This window comes from Trachurus trachurus, assembly GCF_905171665.1.
Source record: "Trachurus trachurus genome assembly, chromosome: 15".
Classification (NCBI taxonomy): Eukaryota; Metazoa; Chordata; class Actinopteri; order Carangiformes; family Carangidae; genus Trachurus; species Trachurus trachurus.
The window spans coordinates 14,940,113-14,966,393 of record NC_139906.1 but is presented as its reverse complement, the minus strand read 5'-3'; the positions used below and the strand labels follow the sequence as shown (position 1 = coordinate 14,966,393).

Here is a 26,281-nt window from a genome sequence, read left to right as displayed (position 1 = left end):
GTGCAGCCAATTTACGTCAAGTCAAGAAACACTGCTGGAAACAGAAAACACAAAGACAATGGACCATCTACAGATTCAAAACATAATGAAGGCCACATCATTGTGGTTTGGTTGCAATTTGTGGGAGAGCTTTCAATCAGTCATATACATCTTGCAAAAAAGGAAAACTGATAAACGCACACTTTGGCTGGTCTTTAGTTACACTGGATGATGGTTGTCTTAACTTAATGCAACAAGAGTTGTGTGTCAGATGCCTATCACTACTACACCCTTTGAAAACCTACCCAAAAACACAATACACAATATAACCTCATCTAAATGACTACAGACCTTACATACCACACATATGCTGCTGAAATAGAACAAATTATTCTTTACTATTTCACTATAGGACTCAGCACTTAACTTCTGTTTGCACTGCTGTAACTGTCCTCAAAAGTGACTCAACTCAAAACTGTTTGCTGCAATCACATAAAAGAAAATTCTGAATATAACCCCAAATTGGAGAGATGGAGGAACAAGACAAGTCATCCATTAAGCATAACATCCTTATCTCTGTGTCATTCCATCACCTTCCCAGGAGGAGTACATCGTTAAAAAAAGACATCCCAATGAAAATTAAAAAGGTTTTTTTTTTTTCCAAATACCACAGAATGATACAAAATATCAATGTCCTTGATATGAATATGTTATTTCCTGCCAGACCCTGTCCCTCTCATCCCTCTGGTTTAAATCTCTTAGGGCTGGGAGAGCTCTGCATCCTCCTTAATTTATGAGACACAGATCAGGTTATCCAAGTATATCGGCCTAAACAGGCCTGATAGATCGGATATGGAATATATTTCCTCAGCAGAGCACAGTACGCCACCACTAATACCAGACACACACACACGCACACACAAGGAGGCTACCAGTTAAGTGATTTGAGGACTTCATACTGCCAATGTTTCATATCCTCTCCTCCTAACTGACACTTTATCTGCATACCGGCATCTCTGCAGATTGAACACTTAGGCAAGACAATGACAGGCTCTCTTCCCTTTGTCACTTCTCATTCTAGGACCAGTCTTATGCATCTAACTGGGCTTCTGCCAATAGCAGAGCCCCCACCTCCTCCCTCCCCTGCTCCCCCCTCATCATCAAACAACCAGTGTCTACCTATCTTGGATTAAAAAAAGGAGCACCTGATGTCTGTGACACTCATTTGTCAATTAGCAGGCTCCTTCCCGTGTTGACACACAGCCACTTGAAAGACAGAGCGGTGCCTGTGACGAATTAAGAGAGACAGATGAGTGAGGCATGAGCGGCGGAGTAATACTATAATGTTCTTTAGATATGAATATAAAACGACACAGCTGACAGGCCATACAAGGTTTTATTTCATTTCTCAGTGTACCAGGCCTCCCTACTTTGTCTTCTTTGTTCTCTTTTCATCAGACTACTTACATCTCATTTTGACAGCCGGGCGACATTTAGAGCACTTTCGCTTTAAAACGCGAGTTAGCATACTTGATTTGTCATTAAAATGCAAAACGCCTGCCATCACCAACATAGCCTGGGTGAGCACATATCCCCTCAGATACACACAGACACGCATATACTGTACTGTATAGATAGGTAGCAATTGTTCCTCTGCAATGCTAAAGTCCAAAGAAGATACTTTTTTCTTAACGACAAACTGAATGTCAACTTCACTCTAAAGGCAGGGATTTGTATGTATTGTATAGATCTATGTATATGACATATATATTTGAGGTACATTAAAGAGATCATATACAGAACACCACTTGATTTGACCCAAGTTAGGTTAACAGCTTAACTGAGGGTTCAATTTCTAACTTTGCTACAAATTTGCACCAACTAAAATCTGACCTTGGAATAAAATATACTTAAATACATCACTACAAGCTGTAACTGCAAAAGTGGAACAACTCCAGTTTGGCACTGGGTAAACAGACAACATAGCAGGATGATATGCTAGCTATTGAGGCTTGTCATTAAAACCATTATTTGTGTTACTGGAACATATTCATCAGGTCTGACAGCTGACAGAGGAGGAAGCTGTCAATGGCAAAGGGCAAAGTCAAGTACCAGTGTTACAGGTCAACTGGTTTCCATGTTAACTTTATGTAACTTTCCACTGGAAATGATTGATTACTTGAAGATTACTTGAAGTGGCTGCAATAAAATGTTAGAACACAATCATCCAGTGCCTTAAACCTGAATGAAACTGTGACCAACAAAAACTATTCAACAAACAGACTGTCATTTTACAATTGCACAAAAATAATTAATCAAATAACTCATCCATTTCAGTGGCAAATTCCTTCTTATATGAGTGTCATCTTACTGTAGCATGTTGCCAGGCTGCCAAACATGCCAACACAAACTTAAGCAATAAAAAAGTATCATAGTTGTATGAACAACATTCTCTGACATTGTCACAACAAAAAACACATGCATAAGATGGGAATCACTGCAATCTATTCAGATGTTCATTTTATGCACCACACTTAAAAATAGCTGTGCTGTAAAATTTGTGTCACACATGATGTGGTCTGTAAAAGAACCAATCAACTGTAATGACCAAACGTTATGATCATCTATAACAAATATTGTCACAGTTGTGTTAACATTCTTTAAAAGCTTTCTTAAATTACGCAAGTATACAGTATCACATGTGAGGGGCACATCTTACTAGCGAGAACAGATCAAAGTAAAATAGCACCGGGTTAACTTTCACGTTGGAGTAACGTTTCACAAATGCTGGCATTGCACAGACTCATAGACACAGATTTGTTTATCAAGATGCCATGACAGATCTCAGAGGAAAGGTATCACTGTTTCAACACTGTCAGTGATTCTTCCAATGACTCATAGACGTGTCCTCCTGAAAACCTCATGTGTCCAGGGTGAGAGCGCTGCATGTAACAGATGCAGGCACCCAAAAGTGCACCACAGCCACAGAGAAGAATCATGTCAACACAGCACATGCACACTCACTGCATTGTGTACACACACCTGACCCGGAACAAAGTGGACAACACAATACTCTCCAAGCTCATCCTGAGACAGAAATCTCACTGTGAGCCACACGTCTTAACACATTGATGAGACAGCCTGACACTGTAGCACACACAGGGAGAGGTGTGGGTGTGACAGCCTGCTACCATAATTTCATCCTGCCATTACCTGCCCAGCCACTCACAGTTATGCTCACACAGACAGGTGCACAAACAGTGCATGCAAACATGGACAACAACACACAAACATAAACATATGTACAATGCACACTCACACAAAAAAACACACAGGACTCAGTTAAAAGTGATGTCAGTACCTTGCTTCTCATTGTGACTCATTGTCAGGCTGCTGGATGAGGGTTGTCAATTGAGCTGACATTAGCAACAACAAACTCTGGCAATGTCTCCCTCTCGATTTGAGTCAAGCAGCATGAAGAGGTGCACAATGCTGAAGGCAGTCCACTGAGTTTCACTAACATGTGCATCTGTTTACACCTGGTTCGCTTCAGCTGACACTGAAATGGGGTCATGGTGTCAATACACTAATGTCTCTACTGTCTAACATGTAATGTGAAATGACTGCTATCTAAACCTTCACATTCATGAATGCTGGACCTGAACAATATATAAATTTAACATTCTGAGATAAAGTGGATATAGTCTGATATAATAACAAACTGTGTGGTATGATAGATAGTATATACTGTATATAATTTGGATGTTGAATACAAAATTGCCCCAATTTTCCCCTGATCTTAAAGGCTGCATTACAGTACAACAGGAGAGTGTGACATTTTATTCAATTCTGTTGAAAAATACGGTATGTTGTGAGTTTATAAATGAGTAAACATACCAAAGTAACCACATTTCATCTGATATGAGGATGATTCATTTCTGTAGTACAAGAACAAAAATGTGCCTTTGCATTAATTTCAACCATAATCAGCCATGGCTAGTTTTATGTGCATTGTTAAAATGTGTGCAGTGATTTACACATAACTGTTCTTGCAGGAAAGTTTTAAAATATGGACAAGTAAGAAGAAAATTCATTAAAGATATCAAGTGCTGATCAAAATGACTTGTGGCAGTTTATTCGCAGAAATGTCACTATCAAACCTCAATTCAATAACACTCTTTACTAATTTATATTTTGAAGAAAAGGAAAATAAGCAAAGCATGCCTCTGCCTGCTTCATCAACATTTCAAAGCAAAGTATAATTTAAGTACAAGTTTCAATATTCTTGTTGAAAACTGGTATGTTTTTTAATCAAAACATTGGATCACAAATGTAGTATTTGATTTTGTCCTTATCATCAATCTCTACCTCAAAGGGCTACACACAAATAGCCCAGCACCAAGAATTCAAGAGCATAAAAACAATTCTTTCCACAAATCTTTCCACTATTAAGCTGTGAGTCAGGGGCCTCTGTCTATGAGGTGCATTCTTATGGGGATCAAATCGACTCAGGGGGGTTGCTATGCCTTAGTTAGCATATAACATTATCACATGTTGAGCTGCTTATTGAGTTTCACAGCTCCACCCACCCATGACCCTCCAGTGTTGTCATGTGAGCGCCTACAGAACCCAATTGCAATAGAGAGGGAGTTTAAGAGAGCATGGTGGATATTTAGTTCTGGTGTGTGTGTGTGGTGGAAAAGCTTGCATAACCGGCAGTAACGCTATGGATAGAGATACAGCGCTCTGACAGTTTACACTGGCAGTTACCATAACCAAGAGGACTCAATCTTGGAAATTAGAGTTTACACATTATATGAATGTCAGTGTATCATCGTAGAGTATGCAGTGTTTAAAAAGTCAGAGGGAGATGTGTGCACGTATGAAGCATCTGGAATAAAGCAAAGCTACCACTAGACATGTTTGATGTTAAATACGACATACAGGTTTTCAATGTGAACCATTTAAACATGCCGTCTATAGAAGAGAAAAAGATGAAGCACGATGTAACAGATCACTCTGCCCACTAGCAAACCATCAATCAATAGTCCACTGATATGAGCCCCAAATGGTTCAAGTACCACCTCATTACTCCTGCACCGCTTCTCTGCCCATACCACCCTTTGAAGTTTAGTAATGATATCTGACATCTGAGATTAGCCGAACTGAAAATTAATAATGAATTAGTAATATCTGAGTTATAAATATTTGATTCTAAACATCAAGTCCTTAATGTGACAGGTTCAAGGGCAAGAGACATAATGCCAGCCTTGATCTCCCCGAAACCAACACACATAAGGGTTGTTCCAGTCAGATTTCATAAAGCTGTTTGCCAGACATAACAGGCTTCCTCTTCCTCTGAGGTAACACCAAGACGTCTACTACGCAGCTGTCCAAGGATGTTATTGTACTATACAGATAGCATTTATGGTCTCATGGCAATCATCCTGTGTGAAGTAGACCAAATCACCTGCTCAGATTTCAAACTTTCTGTTTGTTTGTGTTTAGAGAATCAGATTAGAGCAGTCACTCAACACATTACAGCAAGGTAACAATGGCATGAACATCCTGGTTACGGTTAGCTGTTTCATAACACAAACATTGAAAGGCTTAGGATTCTGCCGCATTAACTAGATATGGTTGCAGTCGACTTACACAGTGAAATCAAAATGCAGCACAATGCTCTGAGGAAAGATTTGTTTTGCCACATACTTGAATGTCTGACAGGTACATCTGAGGGCAGCGTGAGTTTTTTTTTTAACAAAGTAATCAAAGTAAAACAGCGCAAGGTCAACTTTCAGGTTAGTTAACTTTAGTGATGGTCAATATTGTTAGTCTACGTGACTTTCTTTGTATGTAACTGACAGATGCTTGGTAAATTAGCCTATGAACAGTTTTATTGTGTTTTTTGTATTTTAAATGTTGGAAATACAAAAAATAAACCAGCAAACATTTATTACATGTACGTACTTTAATTGACCTATGTTTTTAGATTTAAATAACCAAAAGCAGCCCTCAAATTCTGATTAATAATCATCCACTGTAGCACATTTAGGTCATTATTTCATACATTTCCTGAGAGGTAATGTTTTTATCCAGCAACAACTGTACTAGCACTCACAGTACCTTGCTCACAGGGACTTCATCTGTGAATTCATTTCATTTCCATTAATATTTTCCAGCCAGTCTGAATACTGTGTGCAAATGAGGCGTTTTGAAACATGACACAATGTAAATGAGTTAAATTGAGGACTCCACATCTCCAGCACAGACAATATGCCTCAAGACGACAATTTTCACCAAGAAAAAAATGGCCTTGAATGAGACGGCTTCATGGCCTGACAGTCATGAAAAGGGTTCAGAAACAAAAGCACCTTATAACCATCATCTCCTTCCTTTTACTTGCCAGATCAACTTCACTAGGCCTGCTGCTGAAATGGCAGCCCCCTCTGAAGCAGCTGCCATGAGGTGTTCCTTCATCTCCTGACAGATGAATCTTTTCTTCTATTTGCCCCTGAATTAGCATGTCACATTTATCGATTACGCCTTTTATCCTGCCCCAGTGTGACACCAGCCCAGCGCTAACACTCATTCAGCTCTTTGATGTTCTGATGACACTCTTGACCACCTATAGACTGAAGTCACACATTCAATTGCTCCTGATGTATAAGATGCATGTCTCCCAGTAACAGACTGGAGAAAGAGGAAGAGGCACAGACCGGCATTGTACGCATCCAGGTTATTACGTATGTATCACTTACCTGAGCTGGTTGAAGCTCAGATCCAGCCTTCTAGCAAAGTGGCCATATGTGTGTCCAAGAAAGTCTGGGATGTCCTTACAGTCATGTCCAATGTAGGAAATCTTAAAAGAATAAGGATAACAACAACAATTAAAAAAAAAAAAACACAAAAAAAAACACAGAGAGATAACTGCAATATAAGCATCAATAAGACCACAGCAACCCTGACATGAGAACAACACAATAATATTGATTTAGGATATCCAACCTTTATATTGATTTAGCATCATCATTTGCATTTTCTTAACTGATATAAATGCAACATAATGCAGCAGCTTAGTTAGGACATGACACTCACAACTCAAAGCCATGTTTTTAATTTCATTCATTATATGCTCTGGATAATACGCAATACAAGAGTTTGCCCTGCACTAACGTAACCCCGGTATTTTCCTCAGTGAAGTTGCAGGAGGAAGTGCAAAACTGAAACTCACGTCTCAGCTACAGTGTCACATGACACCGGTGATGTCGAAGAAGAAAAAAACAAACCCGGTTTACATGCAGCACCAGCACAGCACCGGTTAATGTACCAGCTAAACATGCGAGAGCGTGGCGAAGTGCGACGCAACAGTTTCCAAAACAAACTTACCTGAGTCCCATTCAAAGCGACCAACGACTCGTTCCGCGCCATAACTTCCTCCCGAGAATGACAGCCCCACTGACTGTGCGTGTGTGTGTGTGTGTGTGTTTTGTTTTTCTGAGATTATCAGAGCTGATAACCTAAGTCCTACTCACGGTTAAGACACCCGGCTGCTGTAAACATTAAATGGTGATGTTAGTGGATGTAACCCCTCAGCCCGGCAACTTTGGAGATCTACTGGCGCTTTGCAATTGACTTTTACAGTTTCCGCGTGCCAACTCAATCAGCTGACCAACTGCTGTTGTGTGCGGAAGCACGCGGTCCCAGTGTGTGTGTGTGTGTGTGTGTGTGTGTGTGTGTGTGTGTGTGTGTGTGTGTGTGTGTGTGTGTGTCAGAGATAGAAATCACAGTGCTGCTGACTGTCTCCTGATTAAGGGACAGTTTCACATTTCCACTAACTTAACATGTATGAAATCCATATGTTTGGTTCGAGTCTGCCTTGAAAAAAAAAAAAAAAAAAAAAAAGCCTACATTTAAAATAAGTACAAACTAATTATAATAATATTATCACAACTGGGTGAGGTAATTTGTACCTGTCTCATTAAAAGAAACACCTTTGTTTTTTATGGGGTTATTTACGGGGCTAGGAACTGCCTCAATTTTACTGATGCTAGCTTAAATAACGTTAGCTGTGACGCAGTTCAGAAATAAAGCACCGTGGTCTGTTTCCTGTGGTTAAACTCCCCCAAATTATATACTAAAACATAGCTATTTATTAAATATACCTTATTAAATCAAAATATATCGTTTGGAGAAACTTACATTTGCTAAAACTCCTTTTGACGAAGTTTATCCAAAGAGGCCCAGATCCACCTGCTGCGTGACTGGACGGACTCGCTCAGTGCTGCCCCCTGTATCACTCCGCACCAAAAAGAACAAAAAACGTGAGCTTGTTTAGGTAGCTATGAAGGTAGTTCTGCAGGAACTATTTTTTATCCAAGGAAATAGTCCCGGTTAAAACTGTGGTGGGTTGTTTAATGCAGGCTAACTGTGGCATTGTCTTGTTGACACATTATGGTTACACTGGAATCATCACTTGTTGTTTCCACTTAACAAGACTAAACACTACTATACCAAAGGGTTGTGACATTATGTGTGATTGTTTTTGGCTTGGACCACATCACATAACCTATAACCGCAATAGTTTTAATAGGCACTTACATTGCAAGAGAGCACAAGTCATCTGTAATGCAGTTAATTGCATAGACGTAGGAGTAAAACCCTTAATGTAGCCTATATACAAACCATAGAGTGTAAATTAAACCATGTTCCTGGACTGAGACCTATCAATCCGTCTGTAGTTTGGGATTATAAAATGTAAGCAATGCAAAATTGGATATGGGTACAACACCTAGCCTACACATAGGGGCCGTACCCTTACTTTGGGTTCCCCTCATTATAGTAATGATGGTATAGCCTATCATTTAGTGAATGGGAAACAGATAGGTGCACCCATAGTAGCCTAATCTAAACGCTGATGCATACTTTTGGACTAGTAGCCTACTGCAGATAAGTGTTGTAGACAACTCCTTTATATTTATCATATAGGCTTTGTATATATGTAGGCTAGTCTGTGGTAGCCTTTTGCTGGCTTGTGTGGTGACAGTGTCTAATCTTAAGGGGAAAAAAGACAGCTTTTTAAGAAATTGATATAGCTACAATGTGCTTTTATTTAACAATCCAAGCATATTTACTGACCCAACTTGAGTATCTTGGTCTACTATAATTATCAACATTTTTGCATACGTGCAGTCTTGTCCTGAATGAAAACCAGGTTAATAATGCCATATCTGTATAAAACCCCTTGTGACCGGAGTTCAAATGGATTATGTATCTCTATGAATTTCTGACTTTAGAGATAACTGGGTAAAGATATAGCGGCAGGGTGATCATTAAATTGCTTATACAGGCCTAACAGGAATGGCAAAATTGTAATTAAAAACGATTACACCTGCTTGACTATAGCCTTTCTTATCTTTCTATCCAGATTTTGACCCTGTTGCCAGAGTAGTAAGGAGGCAAATTAAATCTTTACATATGAAGACTGAAAGGAGTGCCCCTTGACTTAAGTGGGAGAAGTGTGCCAAATGTGAAAAATATTTGAACCACTTTCCTTGTTGGGACTATGAACAAACCTTCATGGCTTCACTTTAACAATGTGACTGATGTTTGTTTCACTCTGAGGCACAGCTTGGTGTAACTTTCCAGATCAGCCATTACCACTGTGGCCAATAGCTCTGAATTTGTTACTATAAGCAGGGCCGTTGCTAGGAATTCTGGGCCCCCTGAAAGAATACTAAAGTGGGCCCCTACGCCCTGACTTTTCCACTTATTTTCTTAGACTACGTATGTAATAGCATCAAAACAAAGTAGGCTAAATGAAAAATGATAATGCAGCATATGAGTATTAGTCAGCGTCTTGTGCAGAATAAATCAGTCATACAAAGTTGGACTGTACTGGGTTTTTTTGTGGGCCTTACTAGGCGCTGGGCCCCTAGAATTATCATCACTTTTCTCCCCTACAACGGCCCTGACCATAAGGTCATGTGATAGAGCCAATTCTAGTGTTTGTCTGATTGATAATCGTCTTATAATCATCTGTTATTATCAACTTGTAATTTAGGCTAAGTCTTATTATAGAAAGATGATGCACTGGCTTCACCATGTCTGCCTTTGTGTGATGGTTGATTCCGTCAAAATACAATCTTTTGACCAGATTCATACCTATGATTAGCCTACCTATTTCAGACACCAAACTATCTTCAATTCATTTTAGTAGGCTACTAGTCCTATGTGTCTCTGTGCCCTGGAAGCACACTATAGCAGCCCAACACTAAAGCAGCTTAGGCTACCTCACTGCTATGTTTATCCCTCCCTCTCTCTCTGAAGCGGTGCTAATGAGTGAAAACAACTGCTGTGATCCTCGGACGAAGCAATGGGGGCAAACCGTGCACAATTTGGGTGACGGTGGTGGGCACTTCAGCTGAGACACATGTGAAAGTTTTTGAGAGCTCCACGCCGCTTCTCTTCCTCACTGTATGTCATGTGACGTCACGTGGGACCTCCCCATACGCGGAAAAAAAAAGCTCCACTTTCTCCCTGCAGCCCGCCCGGAGTGAGAGAGGGAGAGGGAGAGAGGAAGAGAGCGAGAGAGAGTCTTGCATGGCTTCAGTCTCCGCCGTGCTCCATGCGGTGCCTCACATTTGACAGAATGCAAAGAGTGGTTGTGTTTGAGCAATGCAAAAGTAGGCTTCTTTTAGACAGACGGACTATGTCTTAATGTTTGAACTGTTATGTTTTTATTTTTTATTCTTTTACCTCTCTGACGTTTTACATCGGGGCTTAGTAGGCAATGCTTCCAGGTAATGTCGTGTCACGGACTTTCCTGTAAACCTGTCCTTCCTCCTTGGAGTTTTAGAGAAAGCTTTCCATGCATGCATCTGAATGGTTTTAGTACTATCCTGTGCAGCCTGCCTTCTTTTATCTGTTTCTGCGATTATTATTTTTTTCCCCTCCGAATGTGCGTCAATTTAAAATGGAAAAAAGAAAGCAGTTATGGCTGGGATATCATCTCAAAAGTAGGCTACAGCATGGAGAGGATATGGAACAAAACAAATAATAAATAAATAACTTAGAGGTAATTGCATAAAACTAGATTAGTTATAAGAAATATGTAATTTCTTTAAATTACAGGCAAACTTGTGGGTATGTAATTAGGGGAAAAAAATATATTTTCTATTTTCTATAAATTTGCCATGAGATTTGTTCTTCCTTGTGGCCCAGCACATAGCTCAAAGTAATCCTGCAAGTCCAACATATTTCCTCACCAGATGTAAATAGTTGTATTTGCATGCGGGGACTTATTCATAAACATGTCAGTGTTATGAAATATATGGGGGATATTAAAACTTTCTATTTAAATATCATGAATTATGGTCGCAAGAATGTGTTCCCATTTAAGGGGAATGCCGAGTATTTTGGTGTCTGGTGCAGAAGCCCATTCGTCATACGGACAATAAAGAGGGTTTTCGCCTGACAGTGAAAATTTATGGTTGCCCTTCTTTGCCCTAATAACTCACATATTGTGTCACGGACTGACAGCCCTTGCAGAAAACAGCAAGCCTGTTATCAATCACACATCTTTGCATATTGTGAAACGTGTCCCCCCCTCTTTTTTTTCTGCCAGAGAAAAACAGTGAGAACACTTGGAGGAATAAGATCCCCGCTCATTTGGACCCGTTTCTCCCAATCCTTACAAACTGAAAAGAACTTCTGGAGTTGGTAATCATTTATCTATTTGTCTATACATATAAACATTATCCTAAAATTAAGACTTAGCTAAGTCTTCATAAATAAGACGAGTGCTGCTTGTTTTTATTTATTCATACACAGTTTACAAAGTAGCTCTTGCAGTCATGCAGACCAATGTGGGCCTAAAAGCTGAAACCAATCTTCTTTTTCCCCCCAAACTTAACTGAAAAGAGTTTTTATTCGTGCGTGTTAGATTTGAGAATTGTTTACTCATATTCATTTTTTAAACGCGTGGTTGCGTTTTATTTTATTTTATGACATAATTTTCATCTTAAAATTTAATTACGGCAGATTGTGGTCTCCAACATATTTATTGTTTTTAGTCAGTTCCTTCTATTTTGCACGAAGAAAACATATTTTGCCCCCTTCACTGTCCACTCCAGGTTTTCTTGCTCTCCAAGTTGACCTGTCAAGCAGATTACCACAGAAAGAGATTAATGGCAGAGGCGGGTTGCAATAATAATCGTTTTGTTTGATGTGACAACTTTGATAGGCGTTGATTTACTTACAAACTGATAGGCTTTTAATTGAGCGCCTCCATCCCGATTGAGATGAAAGGAAAACCGCATTGAAAAGCTGCCCGATTGCCCCAGAGCCTCAATACTGATTAGCCATCTCAGCGGTGAATAGTTCAAGGCATTTTAAACTTCTTTTCTCAACGGCCTGACAGACCATTTCTCTTCTTTTCTTTCTCTCCCCCCCACCCCACTCCGCTTTTCTACCTCTTGAAGAAAATAAATCATTTTCATTGTATGTAAATAAAATCGAGCTGACATCAATATAAAATGTCTGGATTTCTTTTTTTGTTCCCTGTCTTTGTTATTCGTGTCGCAGATGACAGTGTGCCCGAGGCAGATGACAGGTTTTAACAACACAATAGCAGACGCGTTTAGCCAAAATGGACAGGGCTCTGTTTTGAAAGCCTGTGATGACTACTCGGGTTGTTACACATTATAATTTTTTTGAATGAATGTCCACTTTTGATTGTCTAAACTAACATATTTCGGAAGGATAAACTCTGTGAAACACATTCAAATATAGAAAAAACATAAATTATAAATTTCGCCCTGTTTTTCTTGTTGGACTTAATCTAAATTTATTTCTCACCAACATACTTTTTTTTTCATGGCAACAGTGTTTTTCCTAAGGCTTCTTGTTAACGCTATAAGCGGCCGATTATAGCAGGAGCACTTTAGCACCTTTGAGCACTAACAGCCACGCTGCGGAACATGTGAACCGGACTGTCGGAGAGTTATTAAAGTCCCATCGTGTGTGCCACCTCCGAGGTGTTTGATGAGAAACTCCAAAAGTTACAGACTTTGTTTAATAACCAAGAGAGTGGGTGTTAAGTTCAACACACAGTCTCCTCATCCCCCCACACAACGTCTGGACAGGAGGGGACGTCCACTATTGTTAGTGCATCTAAAAATTAAATCTTAACTCGAGGATCGATTTATTTCCTCCGAAAATCATGTGTCTCTTGCAGAATGTCTCTCTCCCCATTTGTTCTTTTCCCCGCAGTCACACTGGCATGTAATCAGCCACAATAGCTGACATAAATCAAGCAGTGGATTGACAGCGTCTGACAAATAACTGATTGATTGCGGTGGAGCAGAATTGACACTTGACGGAGGGGTGGAGATAGAAATAGAAGGGCGGTGTATATTATACTGAAAACATGTGACATTCACATCCCTCCATCACTACATTGGTCTATTCCTGTCAACGCTTGTCTGTTAAGGGAATTCAAGCTGAAGTGGTTGGTTTTATGTTTGCCAGTGGGGAGGGAGGAAAACAGTCCCAGCGGTGGATGTGCGCAATTTGCGCACACTTTGTGCCTCTCCGGGGGTTACACACCGTTCAAATATCACAATTAATCACGAATGTTCAATATTTTTCATCGCACAAACTAGCTCGACTCTAGACATGACCATATCCGTTAATATCTTAATGGCAGTGAAGCCATGAGAAGGTCAGTAATGTGTGACAGAAAGCCGAGAAATCAGTAAAGCAGTGTGCCATCCCGACTGACACTGTTTAACACTTCACTAAAACTAAACTGAATGTGCTACTAATGTTAACAACGTAATTTAACTTTCCTAAGTGAGTGTTCTATCTAATGCCTATACACATAACTCCATTCTTTCATTTTAGATATAATAAAAGTGTTAAAGTGAGTGAGGTGCGCCTGTTAATTTTGTTAGAAGAGATTCAACCTTATATATAGTTATTAACTCGACCACATTATGTTTTTATTTTTGAACTCGTATCCCTACATCCAAAACGGTGCAAGCGTTCACGGTAACCTAGATATTGGAGCCTATCTCCTCCCCCGAGCTGTCAAAATAGAGGCGCTTACAAAGAGGAGAACGTCACATCCCCTTGACCCTCCAATCACCTCAGGGTCCCATTTGATTGGAAGGCGGCAAAGGCTTTAATCTCGGACTAATTCAGCTGCTTTTGAAGTGAAAATTTCTACCAGTTCGTACTTCGGGAGTACAGAGCGAGGAACTGCAGACAGGCGCACACAAGGCGCAGCGCTCATGGTGCAAGACGCAGCAACGGATCTGCGATAACCTCGCACGGTCTCCCTCCAGCTGCCGCGCCTCGCTCCTTCACCACCAGGATTACTACCCATTATTGAAGCATTTTGTCATTCTTTTTCTCCCCACCCTTTACCCAGAGAGAGGCTCGATTGTTTTTGTTTTTAGTTTTTTCCCTCCCAGATTTTCTTAATGAATCTGATGAAAGCATCGCCGTTTCATTTCCTGACAATTGGGACATGATCACATCGCCCTCGGCGTCTGCCCTGAAAAATAGTGATATTTGTGCAACCTGGGAAAGGAGCAGTTCTCGGAATAGTAGCTCAGCGAGCATCAACAAGCCTTTTCTCCACTCCGCACCTCCGTCTGATCCACTACGACAAGCAAAGCGACTTCCCATCAAGGTTTTGAAAATGCTTACCGCACGGTCGGGACACATTTTGCACCCGGAGTATCTGCAGCCTTTGCCTTCTACCCCGGTCAGTCCCATAGAGGTAAGGAGAACATTTTGAATACTTTATGACAGTATGCTGACAGTTAGGCTAGACTGTTATGTATTTGCTTATTTATGTTTCATGGGACACGCTTTTGAGAGCCTATTGCAGCCATCCCATAATATAACCTGTCCTACGACAGTTTGAAACAGTTCAGGGGAGCAGGAAAACATCGCAGTTTGTTTTTGTAATGATCTTGACTGTAGTTTTGTTCACGGAAGAGCCGTGCGTAATTACCACATATAAAATCCCGCTTGTAAATGTCAGGAAATGTTTATGTCGAACCTCATTCTCTGAAGCTGTACGTGCAGTAATCATAAAAGAAAGTAGTCTGAATGTGTTTAAAAAAAAACAACAACATTTATCAACATCTATTCAATCTTCTCTTTTTGCAGCTAGATGCCAAGAAAAGTCCGTTGGCTCTGCTGGCGCAGACCTGCTCTCAGATCGGCAAACCGGACCCACCACCCTCCTCTAAATTATCCTCCGTAACATCAAATGGATCTAGTGAGAAGGAATCTAAATCCGGTCCTTTGAAAATGAGTGACATTGGTGTGGATGACAAATCTAGCTTCAAACCTTATTCTAAACCTTCAGATAAGAAGGACTCGTCGTCGGGTGGCGGAGAGAAGTCTGGTTTCCGAGTGCCGAGCGCCACCTGCCAGCCGTTCACGCCGCGGACAGGCAGCCCCAACTCCAGCACTTCAGCCTCTCCTATGCCATCCGAGGGGAAATGTGGGGACAGGGATGACAAGAAAGAGTCTGATTGTAATAAAAATGGCACTACGGACGGGTCTGGCACCACTAGCCACAGTAGGATAAGTGTGAGTTGTGGTGGAATTAACGTGGAGGTCAACCAACACCAGGAGACGACGCCTGGCACTAAAACCTCCTCCTCGGAGTCCCCATCTGTAACTTCTGTATCCTCCGCATCCGTTCTCGGGTCAGGACTTGTGGCGCCGGTTTCTCCTTACAAACCTGGGCAGACAGTTTTCCCCTTGCCTCCTGCTGGTATGACCTACCCAGGTAGCTTGGCTGGGGCCTATGCAGGTTACCCTCAACACTTCCTGCCCCACGGAGGGAGCTTGGTAAACGCACAGCTGGCTAGTTCACTGGGCTGCAGTAAGGCTGGATCCAGTCCCCTGGCTGGGGCTTCTCCACCGTCCATCATGTCAGCCAGCCTGTGCAGAGACCCTTACTGCCTCAGTTACCATTGTGCCAGTCACTTAGCGGGCGCAGCCAGTGCTTCCTGCACGCACGACTCTGCAGCTGCAGCGGCCGCTAACGCCCTCAAGTCCGGCTACCCACTAATGTACCCGACTCACCCCATGCATGGCGTTCATTCCTCGGCGCCTTCATTCAGCGGACACCCCCTGTACCCATATGGTTTCATGCTCCCCAACGACCCCCTCCCTCATGTTTGTAACTGGGTGTCGGCAAATGGACCGTGCGACAAGCGCTTCTCCAGCTCGGAGGAGCTCCTGAATCACCTGAGGACACATACTGCTTTTACCGGGGCAGAGAAGTTGATATCTGGTTATCCGGGCTCTTCATCGCTGGCCAGCGCCGCAGCAGCGGCCATGGCCTGTCATATGCACATGCCACCGTCAGGAGCCCCGGGGAGCCCCGGGACGTTGGCTCTCAGGAGCCCGCACCACGCGTTAGGACTCAGTAGCCGCTACCATCCGTACTCCAAAAGCCCCCTGCCAAACGGTGCCCCTGTCCCCGTCCCCGCAGCCACCGGCCCCTACTACTCCCCTTATGCACTGTATGGCCAGAGACTCACCACAGCATCAGCGCTTGGATACCAGTGAGGAGAAAAGTGACTTTGAAAAGTTTATAGTACTAAGAATGCAAATATAAAGACTTTTATATTAACAGCGCTAAAACTTATGGGCGGGATCCGTGGACTTCAACTGTATTTATTTATATGTCGGCTTAAAAGCAGACGATAGCTGCAAATGGAAAATATTTGAGCAACTCAAAAAGTGCATTATGTTGAAACTGAACTCTATAGGTAAAGTGAAAACACAAATGTTAGAGTACTAATTAAAGTAGGGGTCTTCATTTCGATGTTAATTTGAAATTGCTATGATTGTATTTGTTCTTATTTAATGTCTCATTGAGAAGAAAATAATTTACATGCATGTTTGTTTCTTAAATTTCAAACAAAAAAAATATTGTCCACATTTTAAATTGCCGTTATTTTTCAGGTGTACACCTTGGAAAGAGAATTGGTATTTTTTTGTATGTATTCTGGAAAAAAAATAAGAAACAATTCTGTTCCATATCTCCGTGTGCCTCATTTTCTTAAGTGTTAACAGTGTTCACTTTGAAATTATTCTACGATTTATTTTACACTGTCATTTTTTAACAAACAAAAAAAAGGAAGAAAGAAAAAAAAGGCCATTTAAATTTATGGGGTTAAGAAAATCTCATTTGTTCATCGCCGCGACTCAGGCCTTTTCCCACTGTCAAACTTTTCAACACAGTAAATTGCTGTCACACAGATTGTGACTATTTGTTCATGTAATCTTTCTTTTCCTTCTGTCTTTCTATTATATGACTTTATGAGCCAAATGATGGAGCTTTAAAAGTTTACTTTAACCATAGCATACTATAAAGTTTAAATTAATGCAAATTGAGTGAAGGAGATAAATGTGTGTGAGTGTGTGCGTGTGTACAGAGTTAAACGGGCTTTACAAAGTGATTTTGTATAAGAGAATTCGGTTTGCTGCTTTTGTCAGTGTGATTTCAGATGGATTATTTTTTTGACAAGCGTTAGAGTCTTGACTTGCTTTACCTGTGTAAAGAAAAAGTAAATTTCTGAACTATATCAGAAACAAAACAAACAAACAAAAAATGCTCGACAAGGCCAGGCGGATTTTTCTGTGTGTGTGAGTGTGTGTTTTAAATCATGGCCACATTTATGTATTTTAAATTGCCAAATTAAAATATAAAAAAAGAAAAAAAAAATCAATTTTCCAGCCTTAAGAGAAACACAGACGATGAAGTGAATAATTTGCTGATTTCAGGTGGAATGCACTAGAATTTTTACAAGCCCTTTTCGACTGGTGTGTCTTTTTTGTTTTATTTGATTCATGACAAAGCTGTGGGCTGAGAGCAAGACTCCACCATGGGTGAAATTTCCACGTGGAGGCCAATAACTGCTTTATGTATAAAATAAGTCTGAGCTATTTTTTTGATTGGGATGATGATCATTAACTGGATGCCATTATATAATTTGCAATTGATATTCTCATCCACCTGTAAATATAATGTACAGAGCACTCCGTTTTTTTTATTAAAAGAAAAAAAAAAGATCGAACTTGTGCAAAGTTGTGGGATTTTCATGCAGGTACAAACACTCACAACTGGTGGACCAGCCGCATATTGAAAACCTATCAATTACAACCAACCATATGGATATTATTTACATTAGCATATTTTTCCCCAAAAATTGTGTTGCTCAGATAACGGTTGTGGACATGTATTGTTAGAGCTGATTTTATTTATGACACTCTTGAGAGAGATCAGCTGCAAATTTGAGCTTTATTGACTTCTAATATAGCAACAGAAAACTTAGGTGATTGAGTTCACGCAGCCACAATTAATTATCCATAGTGACTGGTTTGAAGTCAACATAACAAGAAAGAGTGGGCTGCATATTTTACATCGCTATCATCGACTCAAAACGGCATCAACTTTGTCTTCCACGTGTTTTGGGACAAACTGTTGACCCAGCTGTTTTCCAGTTATTATTATTTCTTTAAAATAACTCCCCGGCTCTTCTGTCCCTTGTCTATCGCGCATCGGTTAGTCAGACGACGCAAACTCCTCTCATAGTGTGTATACGGCCCACACGCGTCCTAAACTGATGTAATGACGGTGAAAGGGAGCAATTTCCATTTTTACCCACATCATGGTGGCTGTGCTCGGAGGTCCCCGGTGGAAGGCAATTTATCATGTGCCCCTCCCCCTGGCCCTGTCACTGGAGGAACAGGCAGGCACATGTGTGCATGAATTACCCACCCTCCCACCTCCCCAGCCCTCCCTCTCACTGAGGAGATTTGACACAGAGGAGAGAGAACATGGGGGATTAGAGTATGCAAGACTATTAAACTGCATATTCACTTTGTCCATCAAGGCCTTCAAAGTCCTAAGGTGTGTGTGTGTGTGTGTATGTGCTGTGTAGAACAAAAGTATACATCAAACCACAGCCCAGTGTTAAATAGTGATTTAATAATATACATATAAAAAAACTATGAAATTAAGTGGACTTTATTGATAAATCTGCTTGATACAATTCAATGGACTTAACCATAAAGGTCTGGAGGGGGCACACAGGTCAGTGAGCTGGAGCTAAGGGGAGGTGTAGGCTAAGTGCCTTGTCTGTTGAAGTAAACATTAACAGTGCTGGGTCAAGGGCTTTACATGAATTCACAGCCTTTCTCCGTGAAAACTGGCAAAAACTGCTACAACTTTATTGTGTAACTTTAAGGGTGTAGAGAGTTGGCATTTTAAAGTTACAGTATATTCTTGAGGTTGCTCTCATCTGTTTTGCTGAGTGGACGGTCTTCATACAACATAAAACACAGCCACTAGTATTTAGTCAAGTATTTTAAAATGTAAAAGGTACGCACAAAAATTAAACGTTTTTTAAAGACACTTCAGATTTTTTGTCAAGATCTACAGCAGCCATTTTGAAATTCTTCGGACATACTTGCATCATCATAGAGAAAGAGAGAGAGAGAGAGGGAGAGACATTGCAGGAAACCTGGCAGGACATCTGGCAAAGGGGGGGAGCCCAGGACGTGACTCACACACCTAACCCCATATTCAACCCTACTGAATTACCGCCACTAAAGCTGTCATTAGTGGGTGTGTGGCACAATATAAAGACATGCCGTCGTCTGCAGTGGCAAGTCTATAGTTTGGATAACAGCTGTGTCAATAAGGGGAAGCTGCTATAATGTTCAACCCCATGCCAGACATAAGTCAAAGAGCGATTATTATCTTTTATGCATGTGATTTTCTTTTTAATCATCAAGCGATATAGAAAATCTCACAGTGATGGGAAAAAGACACCCATCAACAACTTCTTTGTTTGCACTGCCTATGTAGACTAGATATTTCTTACTTGCAATTATGTTTTACAAGAGTAGATTGCTACACAACAAATACACCTCGATTGTACATCCACCTCGCAGACATCACACCACAGAGAAAGGCCTCCATCGCTGACCATCTCAGCCTTCATGTTGACTGCACATTACATACACCTATATCTCAAATATGCCTTCGCACTCCATTCGTAGTAAAAGGTGTCATCCTAGCTGGAAACGCCCGACTGCCATTATCTCAGTGTGATTTATGGTGATACGGGCTGCTGAGGTGCCCACAGCTTTGTGATTGTAGTAATGAAGCCATAAAGTGAGCAGCATGAAACAAAGCAGGGGCTCGGTGGTCGTAAACAGATCCACTGACTGCTCCAGGAAAATCTGTACTAAATCTGCCTATTATCCAGGAGATTAAAAAAATCAACATTGTCGTTGGTCACGTGTCGTATCCATCAACGCTAAAGCACCCTTTTCTGACAAATTGATCCTAGAATGCAGTCCCCAACTGAGAGCTGTAATAGAGGTAATTTGGTTCTCAAAATCTGTGCCAAGGCAGACAGGAATCCCTCCCAGCTCTTCTACATGTGGTTACCCTGCTCATTGATTTACAAATGTAAAGTACTCATCCAGGTGATGTGAGAGAAGTGGCAGTGTTGATCTATCTGTGCCACTCAGATCTCTAACCAGTGAGACACTTTCTTGTGCTTAGACAGCCTAATTGAGGTCATTTCTGTCTGCTTTGGGATCTACGGTGCGCTGGGGTGTTTTAGTGTTCAGATAATTTGCCCATTTTCTGATCCTGACAAAGAATATTTTATGGAAATGCACCCTTATTCCAGGCACCTTAATGGAGTATGTTGGAGTAGTATGCGAGCTGATGAGGTTGTTGTCTGTCACTGATAAATGTAAAAAGCAGGGAAAATGTCAGAGATGGGCTCGGCTCCAAAGGACTCTTTGCCTTCATTTGAAATCAGCAATGCCTAAGCAGTGTAACTTCAGGGTGTAATCGCGCACAATCACAAGGTTATTCTAATTGTTTGACGCAAATACGGTATAAGACATCTTACAACACGCATCTTTGTGTGTAGCCACCCAGTGGACTATCAAAGACAGTCAACCAACTTAATTTGAGATAAAGGCATTTACTTTCCAAGTTTTTTTGTTGACAGGTTTGAGGTTTCAGTCTACCACATAATTGCTGTCTTCTGCTGTTCTCTCCTTTCTATGAGTAAATCCTGATGGTGTGTCACCGGGCCCTACATGACAGCACGAGTACATGATGTCATTTCCATGGGTGTGGGCCGCCAATTACCCTGACTCACATGCATACTGACTACACAAACCCAGATACCTCTGATCACTCCATTAGAAAGACATGCTAAAAGGGACATGCTACAATTCAAACCAAATGCACAAAAGTAACAACATCTTTTATAAATGTTCATTAACTGCCACAGATATGATGTAAAACATAAACATTGCACTTTGCACACAGTAATAAAAATGAGAAAATGGAATAATGTAAATTACAATTATCATAGAGTGAAGGATAGTTAGCTACTCTATAGAACTTTTACTTATTTTAAATAATTTATATTTAAGTGTAAAACGGAGACCATGCAAAAAATATGAGAAAAAAATGGCAGAACAATCTCGACAAAATAAAAACAATTTTTTGCATACTGGTAGGCTAGTTAGCATCTTAGTAATCAAGCTCTACGTGAATGCTGCTTGAATTTACCCTGCGAGGCATAATAAATGAAATGTAGGAATGTTGTTGATATGTGCTACATTGTAAATGCTAACTGTCAAGGCTACCAAGTAACAAGTCTTTGTGAGCTCACTGAAAGAGTTCTATATCTAAATTATTTCCAGTATGCCATACATTTCTTAGAGTTTTTTTTGTGTGTTAGAAATGCATTGTAGCTATTTGTACAGCCACCTTTGTATAACAGCCACATGTGGTGGTTTTGAGAAGGGGTGTGACTATTTGGCCTTTTAACCTCTTCTTTGGCAGAAAATCTTTCTCCGTAGGTGTCGTCGTTGCTTGATCCACCTACACGTAAAAAACTAATGGCTGGATGCAGAAAGCTCAGACACATTCTCAGAGGGATTCTCAAAGAAAATCACAAACTAATGTGGGCGTATATTGAGTGAGGTTGAGGGAAAGTGGATACAACCAAAAGTTACGTTACAAAACTTCATCACATCTCTGGCATTAGTGCCCATGGGGTCCAGTGGATGGGGAGATTTGTTTAATGGCTAACTTCTCTTGCACTTTTATGTTTTCAAAAGTTCCCCCATCAGACTGCAAATCAAAAACTTTTGCTTTCTCACACACTATTTTTTGGCCCAATTACACCAAAAACAAAAAGCTGTTTGAAAGTTTTGTTGGCCAAAACGAGCCTAATAGATCCTGAAAAAGCCATCTGTTTGACAGAATAAAGCAAATTCATTTAAAGTATCCAATTTAAGCCAAATAATCAGCCAGTCATTTCAACTTGTATCAGGAAAAGCTCAAGCCTTGATAGTAAGCTAGTATGCACAATGCCTGGACCCTGGAACTCCTACTATGACAGGCCAAAAATAACAGTGTAAATAGAAATAATCACAATTTAATAATATTTCAGCAGGAATCTGCATATTTGCTAGCTAGCTAATAGCACCTTTCAGCTGCATCAAGGTAAGAATCAATGTGTGATTTTGCAAGCAGACCATGATTTCATGGCTCCCTCAAGTACAAAGGATGACTACATTCGAAACATAACATAATAATGCAAATATGAAATGCTTGTTTTATCAAGCGAGTTCTTTGCTAACAGGCAACTAGCTTAAGTAAACACGGTTATGTTTTGCCTCTACTGCACCACTGAGCAGAATTTCCCAACTCAAGCAGTTTTCAAAGAGACACAATCAGTTGCAAACCTGTAAAGCACCATATGGGGTCATTAATAGTTCCTTGTGTTACAGTGTGGTGGTACACCATAGGACTATTATCCAATTTAAGGAACCACTGAAGACCTAGAACTTAATGTAGCTCATAGGCCTACAAAAAAGTACACAATCCACTGTGATACTCTCCAGAGTTTCCTGGTTGGAGCCAAGTGTGAAAAACAGCAATATATAACACTTATGTGATTTATGAGAGCTATATTTATCACGTTGATATAAACTATTCAACTATTACCAGCCTCCACATTACTCCAGCAATTCATTCATGTCAGTGGACCAAACAATTCCCTCACCTCTACACCGGCAACCCCAAACCAAACTACTTCTCCCTGCCTGTACCCATGTGACTTTCAATAGAGACTTCTCAGAGGAAATAATAGGAGAGAGGGACATTTCTCAGCTCATCCACATGCAGTAAGTGATGCTGCTGCGATGTATCACACATTGATCTGAGGCATTTCAGGAAGCCGGGCGTATTAAGAAGGGAGCGTAGTAGACTAATGGGCCTGACTGGGAGACAAATTGGGCAAGACATACAGCAACACAGCCCCAGGAAATATGGTGGCTCACATCACTTTTATTGCTTTAATGCATTTTAGTGTTAACTGTGAAATTGAACTGAAAATTACCTACACTCCATTTGTTTTTTCCACCCTTTTTTTGTTGTTGTTGTCTGCCCTGCTGAAGGTATAGTGAAAAGATTATATAAGACCATATTATGCTGAACAAGCAAGTTTCTGTTTTCTTTTTAAGATAAGTTTTCTTTATTTAAAACACTAAGTCATATTACTGTTAAAGAAATAATTAAAGGAACATTATACCACTGCAAAAAGAAACTTAAACAATATAACAGCAGATGCAGATTTACCTTTGTTGTTGGATAGGAGCAAAGCTGCTGCAAAGCATACCAGGATAACTGCTCTTCGTTATTTCTATTTCAAATTATTTTTTTTATATACCAACTGCTCAGAAGAGATAGATTAGTAACAAGTTAAATGTTAATAGACACATATCATTGAATGCACAGTACCTATATAGTGTAGATGTATGTGTGATGCTTATGTCCCCTAGAGTTGAGATTATGTGCAACTGTTTTAATGTGACAAGAAACTCTCCCTTCTATGTGAATTGAGGTTACAGAGCGTTTTGAAAGTCAAAAGTGGTGTGACAGTCCTGTGCTGAACTGCTCCCCCTGTAGACAGACTGTGAGTGAGCTGGAATTTACACAACACACAGGAGCCTGCCTGAGTGTTTCTGATGTTCAAGTCTGTAATAGTTAATTTTCTTTAAGATGGAAGCTGGCAAATGCAAGCTATCAACCTTTAGGGCTTTAAATATTATGAGAGAACGAGCACACCTAACGTACACATGCCGCACACCCAAGGAGTCAATCAAAAAATAAACAGATGAAATCTACTGAAAATTTGAAGATAGAAAAACTGTCACAAAGAGGATTCTCACCACAAAGAAAGCGGGAAAGACAAGTGAAGGGATCTTTTGAAACCTTAGGTAAATAAGAGGAATCAGGCGTTGAACATCCAGGTAATAACTGATGTTATGACTTGGCATTTGCTCTGACATGCATTTGAGACAGGAACATTAAAAGATATCCACCATTTGACAGGTATCACAGTTCCCCCAGGCAAGAAGGATTCTCATTTTGATGAGTGTGTCAGTCACAGTGAAGCCTGTCGACAAGCCAGATCTCAAGCACAGACATTCAGGAATAACTCTTGCCTGAAAAATTACAAATGGAATATTTGAACAGCTGTGTGAAGGAAGACTGATTATGGCTAAACCACAAAATGTTTAGTTTGGTGTGTTGAGGCTTTAGCATTTCTGAAAACACACATTTCAGCAAGGTTTTTACTCACAAAACCATTAAAGCCCCAAAGTGCTTCAAGTCAGTATTCTTTCTCCACCATAGACTGAACATAGTTTTCCATTTGTGATGCACTGGAGAGCTTCTCTGCTCGCCTCAGCCTTTGAAATAACAATGTGAAAAAAGCAGTGATTTGAAACATAACATAATCTACCCCTTCCAGTGCACGTATAAGCTCAATAGTCAGCACAGCGCTACCGTCCAAAATCCCAAAATGGATCACTCGTAATCAACTTCAATGAATTAGTTGTGACTGAAGTTGACAGGGCTGTGGAGAGATGGCGGACGACACAGGGTTTTAAATGCCACGCTCAGCGCCATGTGTGTGAATAGTCGCTCTGTATGCATTTTTCACTGCAGCATGTGCCATGTTCGGTATATGACACTCACACTGATTTACTACCCTCTCCCAGCTAAATAATTTACAGGATATGGCTCTCGGTGCTTTTAATGGTTGTTGTATAGACCTGCTTGCCTTTAAAATGTTCCACAGGCAAGCAGCCATATGCCTGGATGGATGGGAGACCTCTCAGCACTGATTAATAAGCTGCTCAGTACTTCACTGCAAACAGGGTGCCATGAAACACTGCATCACCAGCAGCAACCAAGGTGCTGCTGAATGTGTTGTGTGCGTTTGCGAAAAAAGGGCCTCGGGTCCAGGACTCCACAGGTAACTCTGGGTGATCCGATGTAGTGGCGCGTATGAAAAATAGATCCCTTTTAAAATTTTGATGTGGGATTTACCCTCAGCGCTCACATGAGAGCCCTTTTATGAAAAATGAATGGGTCTGTTTTTTTGGCAAATGTGTTGTGTTTGTCAGTCTAAATGCCAGTTCAAAGAAAACACACCGTCGTCAGTTCTATGTGGGCGACCGGTCTATTGGTGTGCAAACAAAGCCAAGGGGTATTATTCATCACACTGTCGTTTAAACTTCAATTCATGGATGCCGCCAATCAAAAGGCATTGTTCTTTTAATATATTACACTCTGTTAATGTTTAATGTCACTGGCAGTTAATTGAATTTTGAGCATATTTTTGTAGAAAAGGAGACCTTGATATCCAAACAATTAATCATACCAGTGTTTACTTTAGAGCACCTGTTGATTATGTGCTCTGATAAGAACTGAGCCACCCATTCTTTTGATGTATGTCAACTCGCAATAGCTAATGGTATTAATGTCATTGGCCTTCAAACCAGTGGTTTGCTCAGGGGAAAGTTATAGGGGCTTTTGGCACGTCTAGTGAAGCTAAAGTTTTTCTATATTTGAAATCATTAGAAATGATCTCATGCAGAGGGCATATCAGAATGAGGATTGTAGCACCCAGGCTGTAGAGTTATATAACTCAGTTGTAAATCAATGGCAAAGATTTTACCTTATGGGAGTCAAGGGGGAGAAATATCGCTGGCTGCATAGTCTGTGGCCTATAGTGTGTCTGTCTGGGGTTGTGTGACATGAAAATGTTTGAGAACCACTGCTTCAGACAGTCCAAAACTGCGGGGAGGCAGCCAGCATTTTCCAGTTCAGAGCTCAACACAGCCCAGCGTGGTTTCGACAGGT

The 26,281-nt window shown here is 40.7% G+C and overlaps 2 protein-coding genes across 2 annotated transcripts in view; one reads left to right on the top strand and one right to left on the bottom strand.

Annotated features, from left to right (window-relative positions):
* lrmda (leucine rich melanocyte differentiation associated) overlaps positions 1-7,542 on the bottom strand; it is a 199,690-nt gene extending 192,148 nt beyond the window's left edge. The window contains exons 1-2 of the mRNA XM_083987595.1: positions 7,369-7,542; positions 6,741-6,841 (exon numbers count right to left, since the gene is read on the bottom strand). Coding sequence (XP_083843721.1) covers positions 6,741-6,841; positions 7,369-7,410 — 143 coding nt within the window. The 5' untranslated portion in view covers positions 7,411-7,542. The remainder of the gene's footprint in view (positions 1-6,740; positions 6,842-7,368) is intronic.
* A 6,607-nt stretch (positions 7,543-14,149) lies between these two features.
* znf503 (zinc finger protein 503) lies at positions 14,150-16,807 on the top strand. The gene is made up of 2 exons (XM_083988418.1): positions 14,150-14,767; positions 15,163-16,807. The coding sequence occupies exons 1-2, from the start codon at positions 14,513-14,515 to the stop codon at positions 16,579-16,581; spliced, it is 1,674 nt and encodes a 557-aa protein (XP_083844544.1). The 5' UTR covers positions 14,150-14,512; the 3' UTR covers positions 16,582-16,807.
* The last annotated feature ends 9,474 nt before the right edge of the window (positions 16,808-26,281 follow it).

Coding starts and splice junctions, on each gene's coding strand:
- znf503 (XM_083988418.1), top strand. CDS start 14,513: ATGATCACATCGCCCTCGGCGTCTGCCCTGAAAAATAGTGATATTTGT. Junction 14,768..15,162: donor CCCCGGTCAGTCCCATAGAG/GTAAGGAGAACA, acceptor CTCTTTTTGCAG/CTAGATGCCAAGAAAAGTCC.